Source organism: Oreochromis aureus, linkage group 10 (assembly GCF_013358895.1).
Source record: "Oreochromis aureus strain Israel breed Guangdong linkage group 10, ZZ_aureus, whole genome shotgun sequence".
NCBI classification, from domain to species: domain Eukaryota; kingdom Metazoa; phylum Chordata; class Actinopteri; order Cichliformes; family Cichlidae; genus Oreochromis; species Oreochromis aureus.
Window position 1 is genome coordinate 23,643,176 of NC_052951.1, and position 13,778 is coordinate 23,656,953.

Genomic DNA, 13,778 nt, shown 5'->3' on the forward strand with positions numbered 1-13,778 from the left:
AGATAGAGCTCATAATACAGTCAAGCATCACCCCCTGCTGTTCACTTCTGATAATTCACAGATATAATGCTGTCCCAAATGATGACGACTGGTTTTCCTTTAGATTTAATTATTCAGTAAAAATATTGTTAATTAAACCACCTTACCTCCTCACATAGGATTTATGCTCAGTATTGAGCATTTTATCAATTTATAGTCCTCCTTTTTGTTCAACAGTGGAAAGTGAGGAAGGAAATTAAGTTGCTGTGTTTCTAATGTTTCTTCTTGCACTGACCAACAGGCCACGTTGGGGCTCCGCTGCCATGCAACCTCATTAAACTGGTGGATGTACCCGAGAAGAACTACTTTGCCTCTAAGGGAGAGGGAGAGGTAAGCAAAGCGATTTCAAGAGAAACACAAGATGCACTCAGAGAGCACAAACCTACCTTAAAAGCAGCATTTACTTTTAAGGAAATAGTATTGTATCTTTTATATATTCACTTTCTCTTCTTTGTTCTTTTTAAACGTACTTTAAGAAGTTTGTAGTGCAATATAAATAAAATAAATAAATAAAAATCACATAAGGGGGGGCGTGACAGAAGCTTACTTTGACTACACAACCATTATATAATAGGTGATAATGGATAGTAGGTACTGATTTGTAAATAACTGAAGATAAACAGCATGAGGTTATTATTACTTATTATAAAATTATACTATCATTTATTATAACTAACTAGGCAGCTCATTCACTTTCTCTTGACAATACTTTAATTAAAGATAGAGAACGCATTTTGGGGTGAACTTAAAAGAAAGACAGATGTGAAATGTAAAGGTAAGGTCCAAAGTCCAATGACTTAATGTTTGGATGCAAATGCAATATAATCTAATATCTTGAATCCCCATACATCAGTATCATCATCCTAAATTTTGTCAAAACAAACAAAAGCACTAAAATTTTAAGAACTGCTTTAATGATTTAATCAATTTTATAAAAGTTTGACCTTAACTTGCCTTGAAGAAGTTGCCAGAGGTCCAAAGAAACGTGATATTTAGAATCCCCATATTTTGCTTCCTATATGCTTATATGTTGTCCAAAAAAAAAAACAATAGCAGTAAGAAACATAGCTTTAAATAGCTCTATTATTACTATTATCACTTTGGCCTGTAGATCAATCTACTGGCCTTGAAGGAGAGGTCAGAGGTCAAATGTGACATGATATTTTAAATATTTATATGGCACTTTTTATCTGTTGACAATATACACCACACTTATAAGAATCATAGTTTTAAGTATTAAGGCTTTTTGTCCATTTTCAACCAATGAATTATTAATTTGACCTTCATGACCTTGGTGCATGCAAGGCACATTTCAGTGGCTCGTTAGCATGACGCCGCTCTACACCTCTACAACGTTTTACGAGAATTCATTGAATTCATCGTGTTTATAGACAGAATGACACGTATGCATGCAAATGCAACCAAAAACGTAACCACTTTTGTGGTAGAAATAAGTAACATACGTGCATATGTAAGGATGTGTGTAGGTCTGTAGGTGTGTTTTCACTGTATGTCAGAGAGTAGTTTTTACAGCTTTGACGTGAGCATTTTGAAATGTCAGGAAATGAGGGCAGATTTTTTATAAAGATCAGAATTTAAAAATGATCACTAGCATATTAGCATATAGGGGTTGACACAGAGGACAAATACAGTAAAGTGAAAAAGAAAGTACACATTTCTAAAGTTTTACATATCTGCATATAACCTCGCCAGGTTCTGAAATTAGGTAAATGCACCTCAGATGGAGAACCACACGACTTATTACATTGTTCACACTTAATTTTGGAATCTGACAAGAATTGATAATTTTTTTATTATGTCCTGATATGTAAAATCTTAGAAAGATGTACTTTTTTTCATGTGACTGTACATGTTTATAGGAAGGGTAACGTATAAAATTTTCGGACTTTAAAAAACAACGTTGCATGTGTTTGTAGAGGACATGTGCTTAACCTCTAACCCTGACCCTTTATGACTTTTCTAATCTGTCAACCAGGTTTGTGTAAAAGGACCAAACGTGTTTAAGGGCTACCTCAAAGACCCAGAGAGAACAGCGGAGACACTGGATGCCGATGGCTGGCTCCACACGGGAGATATCGGGAAATGGCTACCTGTGCGTATACGCAGCTTACATTTGAGACTAGTCATAGATTTTGAAAAATCCCTTGTGTTTATATGAGAACTGTCCATAATATTTTTTTTAAATTACATTTCTCGTTTTCCGTAGAATGGCACGTTGAAGATCATTGACAGGAAAAAGCACATTTTCAAGCTGGCGCAGGGTGAGTACATCTCCCCTGAGAAGATCGAGAACATCTACATTAGGAGCGAACCTGTGGCACAGCTATATGTTCATGGAGATAGTCTGCAGGTAAGGACACTTAATCGGTTACAGGAAGTGTAATGTGAAGTAGAACTCCTGCTCAAATTTATGTCATCTTTGGCTCCTAAGAGCAAGTACATCTGGGCTATGTCTTACTTAGTGCTGATTTTCTGTTTGCATCAGTATCCAATACACCCTGTGTTTTTTTCCAGTCCTGTTTGGTAGGAATAGTTGTTCCTGACCCTGAAACCATGCCCGAATGGGCCAAGAAGAGAGGTATCTTGGGCACCTACGAGGACCTATGTAAAAACACTGTAAGTGGCATATGGTTGTAACACTTATAGTTAATATTATTAAAACCTACTGGAAGTAATTTAGAAATTTAACAAAGTTCCCTCTCTTCTTTGTTTAACAGGAGTTAAAGAAGGGAATCCTTGAAGATTTGGTGCGTCTTGGAAAAGCCAGTGGCCTCCATTCTTTCGAGCAGGTAAGTAGGAACTTATCTGTTTGTAAGTGTATTTTTTCTTGATACCTTAAGACATGTAAGATAAGATTTTACAGTATCTCCATAAACAGTATGTGCCTGAAGTAACGTCTTTTAGATTATATTTTAATGTCTTTAAGTAATCCAGTACTTAAATCCCTCCAAACAATACCACAATATCTTAATTAATGAAACACTGCAGATACAGCTATGATTAATAAAAATATATAGATTGTTTAAAATTATTTCAAAGGAGATTAAGCCAAGTGAAACAAGAATGCTACTGACATAAATTCTTGTGCTGTTTGATAAGTTATATGTTACATTTATATACTATCAGGGATTGGTCTTGTGATTCCTGTAAGAATATTGCCTAACAATGCATTTGTGGCTATAAGATAAAGTAAATTTAGGAGCAGTATTTATCTAATTCACCATCTTGTTTTTTCCTTTTGTTTTATCTTTCTAAAGGTGAAGAACATCTACATTCACAATGAGATGTTCTCCATTCAAAATGGCCTGCTGACTCCGACGCTAAAGGCTAAGAGACCAGAGCTGAAGGAGTTTTTTAAGGCGAAGATTGATGAGCTCTACAACAGCATCTCTATGTGAAGGCTGGCGGACCTGAGTTTTCTTAAAGCAACCAAACAACAACAACAGACGCTTTGTCCAGCGACCTGCAGTGGGACAAAGATGTGTCACCTGACGTTTAACGTGCTTTCGGAAAGCAAAGCAAAACTGGCCCAACGGTAGATGATTAAAAATGCCTAGATAAAAACAAATTAAAGAAATCAATAAAGCGAAATACAATGCACATTGTCATATGTATTTCCTTTTTATGTACGCATTCACTGTTTAATAATTAATTGAAAACATATTTTAAATCGACACTTAAAATTTTTAGTTCATATAAAGGAACTTATTTCTTTTTTCGTGTGACATGAATTTCCATCACAAAACAAAAGCAATTTCAGGGGTAGCCAGCAGAGGGCAGCATGGAGTTACCCATAATGAATGTAAAGAATAGTTACTGGGATTTTATAAAGGGATGAAAGGAAACTTGTTCTTACTAGAAATGGAGATGCATCATAAATGCCAAAACACTCCAATTATTTAGGGGGGGATGACTCAACCGTTTTAGGGGTGTGGCAATGTCTTGACTTTATTAGCTAACATCAACTGTAGGGATACTGCTACTTACTGTGAATTAAATTCCATTTATCAACTGTCAGTTTTTTAAGGGACAGGGGGACAGTTCACGTGATGTGCTGATAGCTGATTTTTGTGTGCTTACAAAAAACAATGATTTAAAAGAGGACAACAAGCTAATGCTAGCAGATGCCCCCATGGTAGGTAGTTAGCCAATTATCGTATTAGTACATCACTAATACAAATATCAACTGATTAAATTCATAACCAATGTGTCAGTCAGTTTGATTTACGCCTATTAATTTTAATGTTAGATGGAAACTCATGTCACCGAAAAACTTTCCATTAAGTTATTATAGAGTTTAGTTTTTAACATTGGCTTCTCACATGATTGACACTGTCAGTGTATACAAAAAAGGTAATAACGTACATGAAACGGTGTGTATTGTACGATGTATTTTTGTTTTCTTTGTTTTAATTGAGGCATTTAAAATCGTCCGTACATTGCTACCTGCTATTGACCCAAAAACAAATACACCCACTCCCCAGCATCAGAAACTCAGCATCATCATTCCCACTTCCTCAGCTCTTCTTTCCTCTTTAAACCTACCAGCCAAACAAAACCCATCTGTTTTACAAGAGTAACACAGTCATACGACAGCAAGTGTGATGTTTTAGTGTATAGTGTAGCTCCAGGAGATCTCAAAATGTACATTAATGCTGACACCTTGTAGAATTGTAATGGATTTCATCCCCAGTGGAAAAAGTTAGATTTTCTTTGAATAAAAAACGGCGCTAGTAAGGCGGCTGATACACCACCCCGAACTGATACAAGAATAAAAGTTGGGTATAACCCAAATATGGTGCAATTAGACGAAATAACACCCTTCTGTTTGAAGGCAGATTTACGATAATAAGGTTAAGAGAGTAGCAGCTCTTGCCTTTCAAATCATCGCTGTCCACACTGTCCCATGTAAAGCATCTCAATGTCTGAGCCACACCCAAATTACACTTTGTGTCATGTATTCGCGCACTCATTCATTATGTCAGTTCAACATGGCTGCAGTCAGAGGTTTAGCATGCATGCTCCTTGTTTATGTAAGGGCCGGCGATCTGTAACGCTCATCGAGGTTCAGACTTCTTTTTTACTCGTCTTTGCACAAAGAGAATGTCAGGTTAAAAAAAAACAAAATATCTAATGCAACACCAGGCCTTGGGGCAATGCATGCAATTTGCCCTGTAATGCTGGGACCATTGGCATTTAACGAGAAAAAAGACAAGCATTTCTTTGTGGTCATTAGGAGCCGGTTGTATCTAGCTGCTGTCAGCAACAGCTGCAGGTACAGGGCCATTTCACTTAGAAGAGCCAATGACGAATTCCGCTAGAACAAACATCACCTTTTAAACAAACGATACCATGTTTTTTAAAAAGGTTTACACGTAGAAGTAATGTATTCGCTTTTTAAGTTGATTACCGTCCCAAAGCATAAACAATGCGGATGTACATAAATGAAGACAGTTAGATGTAAGCATATTTATTGAATCAATGGTTTGAATGGATTTTTTTTTCTCTCTTATTGCGTGTAGTGAGATGAACTGTACTTATTTATTTATCTATTCTGCTGTAAAAATGGAATAAGCACCATATCCTTGTAATGATCGAGTGCAGCAATCGGGATGAGGGAGGCTGGGGAATAGGACAAGGGCAGTGAAATAAAAATGTTCTGGAATGATTTTCAACTAGTGTCTTGGTCCTTTTTTAATGATGTTGAATGCATTTTTTTATGTCAGGATGGTAACATGAAAAAAGACTTTGAACTATTCCCCAGATTAGCAGTGATGAGAGGAACTCATAAGGTACAGTACCAACCACAGTATGAAAATACTCCATTAAGTAAAGGAATAGGAGTATTTTAAGCTTAATGCACTTCACAAATCTATTTACACTCATATCAAAACATTATTTTATTTTCTAAAAGGTAAGTAATATTGTTTTTAGATGCGAGAAAGCCCTTTGTCACACAATCAATCTTAACATGTGATGAGAAAGGCTCTTAAAGAACAGTTGAAAGGAAAGCTGGGAGAGAGAGCAGGGGGGAAATGCACCAACCCAATGAGCTAAACTAGCACCTGGAATAGTGGTCAGAATATCCTGCCAAAGTTCAAACTCAGCATCACAATGAGGATGAAAGGTCATTTAAATGGCTTTGAACATGGCATGGTTATTGGTGCCAGGTTTAAGAATGTCAGAAACTGTTCCCTTACTGGGATTTTCCCACAGAACCGCCTCTAGGGTTTACAGAGACTGGCCTGAAAAACAGAAATATCCTGTGAGCAGCAGTTATCTTGGGAAAATGACTTGTTGATGCCAGAGGTCAGAAAAGAATGGCGAAATTGCTTTGAGCTGATAGGAAGGTAACAGTAACTCAAATAACCACTCACTACAACCAAGGTATGCAGAAGATCATCTCTGAATGTGCAACACACCAAACCTTGATCCAAATTGCTACACTAGCAGAGGACCACAAGTGTTCTCACTCTTGTCAGCTAAGAACAGAAAACAGAGGCTAAAATTTGCACAGTCTCACCAAAACCTGAACAATAGTAGATTGGAAAAATGTTGCCTGCTCTGATGAGACATTTGGATGGTAGGGTCAGACTTTGGCATGAACAAGATGAAAGCATGCATCCATCCTGCCTCTGCTGGTGTAATATTAGGGGCATGTTCTTAGCACATGTGAGCTCCTTAGTACCATAATTTAAATGCCACAGCATATATCAGTATTGCTGACAATGTCCATCCCTTTATGACCAGTGTACCGGTCTTCTGATGGCTCTTTGCATAAACACGCTACAGTATGTCACAAAGCTTTAATCACTGTACTCAAATACTTTCCAGCACCTTGCTGAATCTATGCCACCAAGAATTAAGGCAATTCTTAAGGCAAAAGAAGAAGCTAGGGGGCTATAACTAATAAAGTCTATCTATGCTATGTTAAGCTAGGCTAAGTTCTTTGTTTGTGTCCATTTCGGCTAACGAACGTCTTTAAAACTGACCCACTTCACTTTTACTACGGCAGGACAGTGATTTCACTTTTATCGCACCTGTCAAGGCATGCCAAGCATGATGGTCGACATAAGCGCTTACCAAATCTTTCCAGAGTTTCTAAATAGCATACAAATGAGAATAAATCGTTTCGGTCATGCGTTAAAAGTGGTGATTGGCAGCTGATCACATATTCTGCAGGTGTGCTTGGTTGCTAAGTAACGCACAGAATGGTCGGGGGACGATAAAGGCAGAACTTGAAGCATTAGATTAAAGATACTCTCTCCTAATTATAATTTTTACTAGTAACTCATCAGCTGAAGCAGGTTTATAGTGTAGCAGTTCACTGAATGGTTTGTGATTTGGTCTGAAAAAATATGTTATTTGGAAATGGATCGATACAAGCGCCAGATTAGACTCCGTTGTGACCGTGGATTACCTATCAAACGAGATACACCCGTGAAACCAGCGCTCACCAGACGAGACAGTAAGAAAAACACTGTAATACACATTTTAACGCAGTCTACATTTAAATACATTAAACTTCAGGTAATTGTTTATTTAAAAGTTAACTGCAGGATGTTTTTAAAAGAAAAAGTTTTAATCTTGGTCTTAGTCTAGTTCTCATTGTGAGCACAAAAAGGTGTTGGGAAATATATTATGAACACCTTCATGTTTCTTATCTCAGATTTTAACTGCTTTTCTAAATCTGTTAAATCTACTAAGAGAAGCTCTAATATATCTATTTATTGTACACTTTAACAAAGTGTAAATAAAGTAAAGCCACTGTCTGTTCTCATTAAATTGTTCTCTGCATCCATGCTTTCAAACTTTAAGAGCACAGGAAACTTCTATTCCGCAAGCATTATGAAGCTTTTCCAGAAGAACCTGAGAGGGAAGTCACGAATGACTCCACTGTCAAACCAAAGAGCCCAGTATCTGTAAGTGTGCCCAGATATTTTGTATTCATGTAAGACTAACAGTCACTGATGTCCGTTAATATTTACTAGCTCACAATTATCAGAGTCAGAGACACTTTATTTATCCCCAAGGGGCAATTAAGATAAATGATACCTTGCCGACCGTACATATATGGGTGACAAGAAGAAAATATGAAGGAATCTACGTAGAGAAAAAAACAAGTGAATGTTGATGCTGAAGCCACAAAGAGTCCCCCAATAAACTGGCAAGAAGTTTAAGTGACATGTGCATTTTGTTCTATAGAACACATTAACAAATCCGGTCACAGTGGTCATACATCAGATTATGTGAGAAAAGAATGAAGAGCAATTATTCAGAAAAATAAGGAAATTAGTGTTTGGTTGATGATTTGTTTGTTGTAACAACGCTTCTTGGCGATAAGTCTTATACTGTGTATTTCCCCTTAATGGTGCATTGAGGAGTTGAGTGTATGGGTGAACAACCTGCCAAATTTCTCTGCCAGTGCCAGACAGCTTATTCTGTTATTGATTCTTGTTTGGTGTCTCTTATTGGATTGGATGATTGAAGTCTGAATAAAAAATGCATATTGACAATTTAACAGTGTATTCTTTTAACAGACAGGGGGCTCAGTGAGCCCCCTGTCTGTTAAACAGCCCGGCTCAGTAGCCTGTGGAAGAACCACAGACACCAGCTTGGTCGCACACTACTGTGTGCTTTCCAGCTGTATAAGATTTATTGCCAAGAAGAATTATTACAGCAAAAAAATCAGCAACCAAAGACAAACTTCACTGAATAGTTTAATAAGTATAAAAAAGCATTAGAATCATATGCTATAACCTTCAGTCACCAGATTAGTTTTATTTACTCCCCCTTTCTATGCTTATTCTTTTCACACAGGCCAACACTGTACACCCCAAATCTACTTTTAGCTTAAGCACACCTGCACTTACTGAAACTACCGGACACAAAGCAACCTTACCTGCCGTTCAGGTGACTGTAGTAAAGGCTCATGAAGGTGATGAAATGTCGGGTAAAGAAGACGAGCAAAGCTTGGCAGTGACTCTGGAAAGCTTCACATTATCTAGCATGGAGACTGACACAACTTTCAGCTCTGGTGACACAGAGGATGAGGACTTTTTGACCTCCGCAACTTCTAACAATCTTCCCTCTCCAGAGATCTTCAGAAGAGAAAACCAGGGTGTGTCTGAGTGCATTTGTATGTGTACATTTTTGTATATCCACAGGCACACTTGGTGTCATCATTTCTCACTTTTTTTTTTTGTCTTGATAGTGGAAACCTTCAATTTCTCCATTGGGGAAGACCTGCTGGGTCTCCATCGTCACATAAAAAACTCCACTTTGTTGGATGTCAGCCACGCTGAGAGCATACACATGCATCATCCCCCTAACCTTTCTACCATCCTGGGTAATACTGGGAGAAAATCTCAGTCACACTTTAATTTTCTCTCTTTTTTTCAATTCAATAAATTCCACTTAATTGAACAAACGTGTTAAAAATATAACTTTAGTCATACTCAGTCATGTTTGGTACGTCTTTTTTTGCAAGCTCCTTTGACTCCATCTGATATTTACATTTAAAATGTTTCTCTTTTAGAAGGAGCAATCAAATTAACATATGATTCAATTAAATACAGTGTTATTTATATGCGTACCCAAACCATACCCGTGTGTCTGATAAGGAGTAACTCTGTCTGCAGATGCCTCCACTATTCTTGCTGAAAAGACCTGTGAGATCAGGTAAGTCTTCTCAGTTGAATCTCAGTGTTTAGTACTTGTGGCTCACGCAATTTAACTGCTTCATTCCTTGTTATTTCTTTATCAAGCAACAACAGAGAAGCCGGATCTGCTGCTAAAATACAAAATGACTCGTTGAAATCAGGTAAAGGCTCTCATTTCATGAGAAACGCATCTTCCTCAAGTAGTATTTGGAGCATGACTATTATTACAAACTACACTTGCCAACCACTTTATTAGGAATGCTTGTTCAACTCCTTATTAAAGCAAATGTATAATCAACCGATCACATAGCAACAACTATGTGCATTTAGGCATGTAGACATGATCATGATGACCTGCCGAAGTTTAAACCAAGCATCAGAATGGAGAAGAAAGGTGACTTTGAACGTAGCTTGGTTGTTGGTGCCAGACAGGCTGGTGTGAGTATTTTATAAATTGCTGATCTACTGGGATTTTCCCACACATCCATCTTGAGGGTTTACAGGAAATTGTCTAAAACAAATAGGAAATATCCAGTGAGCAGCAGTTCTCTTGGAGAAAATGCTTTGATGCCAGAGGTCAGAGAAAAATGGCCAGACTGCTTTCAGCTGATGGGAAGGCAACAGTAACTCAAATAATCAGAGCATTGCAAGCAAGAGGATCTCTAAATGCAGGGCTCACCAACACTGAGTAAGAGAAGATTGGAACAATGTTGCCTGGTCTGATGAGCCTCGAGTTCTTCTGCAGTATTCACAGGCTAGAGTCAGATTTTGGTGTTAACAAAATAAAAGCATGGATCAACCATGCCTTTTTAGCAGCAGTTCAGGCTGCTGGTGGTGGGGGTGGTGTAATGGCATGGAGAATATTTTCCTGGCATATGTGGGCCCCTTAGTACCAACTGAGCATCATTTAAATACCACAATTAAATACCAGATTTCAGTCTAATAGAGCAGCTCTGGGATGTGGTGAAACAGGAGCTTCACATTATTAATATGTAGCCAACAAATCTGCAGCAACTCTGTGATGCTATCATGTCAATATAGGGCAAATTCTTTGAAGAATGTTTCCAGCCCCTTGTTGAAGCCAAGGAATTCGGGCAGTTCTGGAACCAAAAAGGGGCCCACCACTGTACTAGCAAGGTGTACCTAATGAAGTGGCTGGCAAGTGCATATATTTCATGTGTATTTTTAATATCTACTCCACAAAAAAATTATTGTATAATTATTACGACTACTTTTGTGGTTTCTGTCTTAAATTTGCAGACAAAGCCTTGAAGAGGAAAACCCCACCAAGAGTAAGAAGTCATCTGCCCATTTATTTACATCTGTTTAAATTTGATATGATGTAGATCATTTTATTTTGTTAGAAACAAAAGTAAGGGGGATCACAGCCATGATTGAAATGATTTTTACTCCACAGCTCAGCTACAGAAGACCTATCTTGTGTAAGAAGAAGGTTTCATTCAAAAGCCCTGTAATTGCTGAGACCTTTGATGGAAAATGCATCCCAGCTTCAAAGTTAATGACTCACAGTCTCAACAAGCCATTGCAAATGTCCAGCCCACCTGAGGATTTGAAGCCTGATGCAGAGATCGGCTCGGAAGAGGAAACATTACCTCTGACCATGTTGCTAAAAAGGTCTGTGAAAACTAGCCATAGGGAACCCAAGCTCTTTGACTTTGCCACTGACAAGGAGAGAGATACTCTCTTTCAGGTCATGAGAGAAAGATGTGTGAAACTCAGAAGTGTTACTTTATTTCCCTTCACAGCTGTTTAGTGCACCGAACCATCTTTCCTGCCACATTTAAAGCTAGAATATCGCATGCATAAAACTCCGGCTTTACCCCCTCATCTGGATTAGATTAGTCTAATTGTAAAAAGTCCTATATAAAAATGGTCTGTTAGTACTTAAAAGAAGGAGAGAAGAATCGATGGAACAAACTTTAAATAACATTTAAGTACTAATTAAAGAGACATGCTAGACTGGCGTTTAGGTTAATATGAAAAAAGTGTGATGTGAAATGACCACTAGATGGCACATATGCATTTACCTTGAAAAAACATTGTCTGTCTTGTCCATACAGTGAGCTTTTCCACCTTTAAATATGATATATATGTATATGTGTGTATATATATGTTTTTTGCTTGTTGTGCTTGTCTATATTTGTATTTATTCTCGTAACATGTGTTACTATAGACTTTCTAAATGAAGAATGATTTAAAAGCAAAGTTTAAATGTATAAGATATGTATTTTAGGTATACTCCTTCCATATTTATGTATATTTGTCTTTGTCCTCAAAATCTGCATATGTATTTGATTCAGAAAGTGTCTAAAGCAAATAAAAATACAATAAAATGCCTGTTGGGGCGATCACTCGTTCTGTGTTTGACGCGTTTCTTACAGTTAATTATTTTCTTAACTGTGTCTTTCAATAATATCTGAAGCGTGTGTGGGTGTGTGTGTGTCAAGCCGTTCAGCAGTCGCACTTAGATACTTTTTTTTTTTAAGTGTGAATAAATTTCATGCAGTCACGATTGCCGACAAAACATCAACACAGCGAATCCACTCACCACGTGGTACTTATACCAAAAATATCAGCCAATCGGGTAATTTGTTGTAGCAGCATTGGCGTCCCGTGAGCCAATCAGAATAATGTAGTGGGTTACCAAGCTGCTCCTGTGACTAATGCGTGTCATATGACTGTGACACCCATGGAGACAGTTACAAGGAACAAGATTTGGTCGTGGATTTGAAAAAGGAAAGAGACTTTCTGTACCGAATTCATTTTGGTACAAGATGCCTCCGACTCTCTTTCAGAAACTTTTTAACAAGAGAAATGCGTTTTCGTCGCCGCCCCCGAGGTGTAGCAAAGAGGACCCAGCTTTCAGGTAGCTTATTGTGTGCGTGTGTGTGTGTCCGCCTGTGGTTTGTGTGTAGGGCTGTGCGTGTGTACGTTAATAATATCTATGGCTTTCGCTTTGACGTCTGAAAGGAATGACAGTGTTTTTGGAGCAACGCTTATTTTCAACTCGAGGCACTCAGCAGATGAGCGTTGTGTAGTTTGGCTGATTTGACATCAGTGTTGGAAAGTGTAGAGCGACGTGAGAGACGTGTTGTGCCTTGTTGGTGCGATTAGCTACATGCTAATGCTAGCTGTTGGACGCTAGCGAGGCTGCTGCACGCGCTGTCTTGGTGGGACTTGATTCAGCTCGTTAGCCATCACTTTTTTGCTCATATAAATAATTGTTTATGTCAGCTTATAAGTGAAAAAACGCTTTATTGTCATCCCGAAGATAGTCAAATGGTGCTTGCAAGTTACAGTAGAAGTATCTTGCTTTCTCTTTGTCTCCCCCTTGCTCCCCCCTCCTCTTTCCCCTTTGTGTTTCTGTGGTAACAGCATTGTGGCAAGAAAACGCACGTGACAGTATTGTCGCGGTCTTTTGTAGCTTATCTTTAGCTGCATCCTGATAACTTGGAGCTAAATAGAAGTAGCATCCCTCGGCTTCGCCTCTGTTACTGTACTCTCCACCAGACAACAGAGCAGGACACCGTGTGCTCTTAATGGAAGCACATGTGATCGCTTCAGTCGGCCGCTGATGTATGCCATACCGTGCTGCTGTGTCGGTAGACTGTTGATGCACAGTGTTAATTTTACTGAAATAGCGCTACTTGGCGTCTGAATATCACCTAACATTGCAGTGATGTTAAATAGACAAGTAGCTGGAGTTTACTTAGAAAACCGATGCTTAGAACAAATGCAAGATGGCTTGTAGTGATTATAGTATTTCCTGCACGCGTTGCTTGTGTTCCACATCCACTAAAGCAGATAATCGTGTCATTTCTCATGTAGATATAGAAAACATTTATCATTTCCAAACACCAGTGCTCTTTGATATTTACCCTTTAACGATCTGGTCATGTATTTTAAAAATTAAAGGCAAATTAACGCAGTATTGCTGCGACATGTTGCCCAATGCTGTCAGGCTTGCAACTGGGCATCCTTAGCATATATAATGTTTCCACTCATAATCTTAAAACAAAGTCTTATTTATTTATG

At 38.1% G+C, this 13,778-nt stretch overlaps 3 protein-coding genes across 8 annotated transcripts in view; all 3 read left to right on the forward strand.

Annotated features, from left to right (window-relative positions):
* Positions 1-5,720, forward strand: part of acsl6 (acyl-CoA synthetase long chain family member 6) — a 38,240-nt gene extending 32,520 nt beyond the window's left edge. For all 4 annotated transcript variants that reach the window (XM_039618579.1, XM_031734150.2, XM_039618578.1 and 1 more), the window contains 6 exons: positions 281-369; positions 2,036-2,152; positions 2,267-2,410; positions 2,575-2,676; positions 2,778-2,849; positions 3,318-5,720. In XM_039618579.1, the coding sequence (XP_039474513.1) occupies positions 281-369; positions 2,036-2,152; positions 2,267-2,410; positions 2,575-2,676; positions 2,778-2,849; positions 3,318-3,458 (665 nt within the window). In that variant the 3' untranslated portion in view covers positions 3,459-5,720. The remainder of the gene's footprint in view (positions 1-280; positions 370-2,035; positions 2,153-2,266; positions 2,411-2,574; positions 2,677-2,777; positions 2,850-3,317) is intronic.
* Positions 5,721-7,223: 1,503 nt separating this feature from the next.
* LOC116315699 lies at positions 7,224-12,094 on the forward strand. Of its 2 annotated transcripts, none has more exons than XM_039618092.1 (8): positions 7,224-7,528; positions 7,879-7,982; positions 8,881-9,199; positions 9,275-9,409; positions 9,702-9,741; positions 9,828-9,883; positions 10,983-11,014; positions 11,140-12,094. In XM_039618092.1, the coding sequence occupies exons 1-8, from the start codon at positions 7,432-7,434 to the stop codon at positions 11,494-11,496; spliced, it is 1,140 nt and encodes a 379-aa protein (XP_039474026.1). In that variant the 5' UTR covers positions 7,224-7,431; the 3' UTR covers positions 11,497-12,094. The 2 variants fall into 2 exon arrangements, with proteins under 2 accessions (XP_039474026.1, XP_031589938.1); XM_031734078.2 differs by having other exon boundaries at positions 8,881-9,181.
* Positions 12,095-12,405: 311 nt separating this feature from the next.
* The window catches only part of fnip1 (folliculin interacting protein 1), a 37,381-nt gene continuing 36,008 nt past the window's right edge, over positions 12,406-13,778 (forward strand). For both annotated transcript variants that reach the window (XM_031734159.2, XM_031734167.2), the window contains exon 1: positions 12,406-12,609. In XM_031734159.2, the coding sequence (XP_031590019.2) occupies positions 12,518-12,609 (92 nt within the window). In that variant the 5' untranslated portion in view covers positions 12,406-12,517. The remainder of the gene's footprint in view (positions 12,610-13,778) is intronic.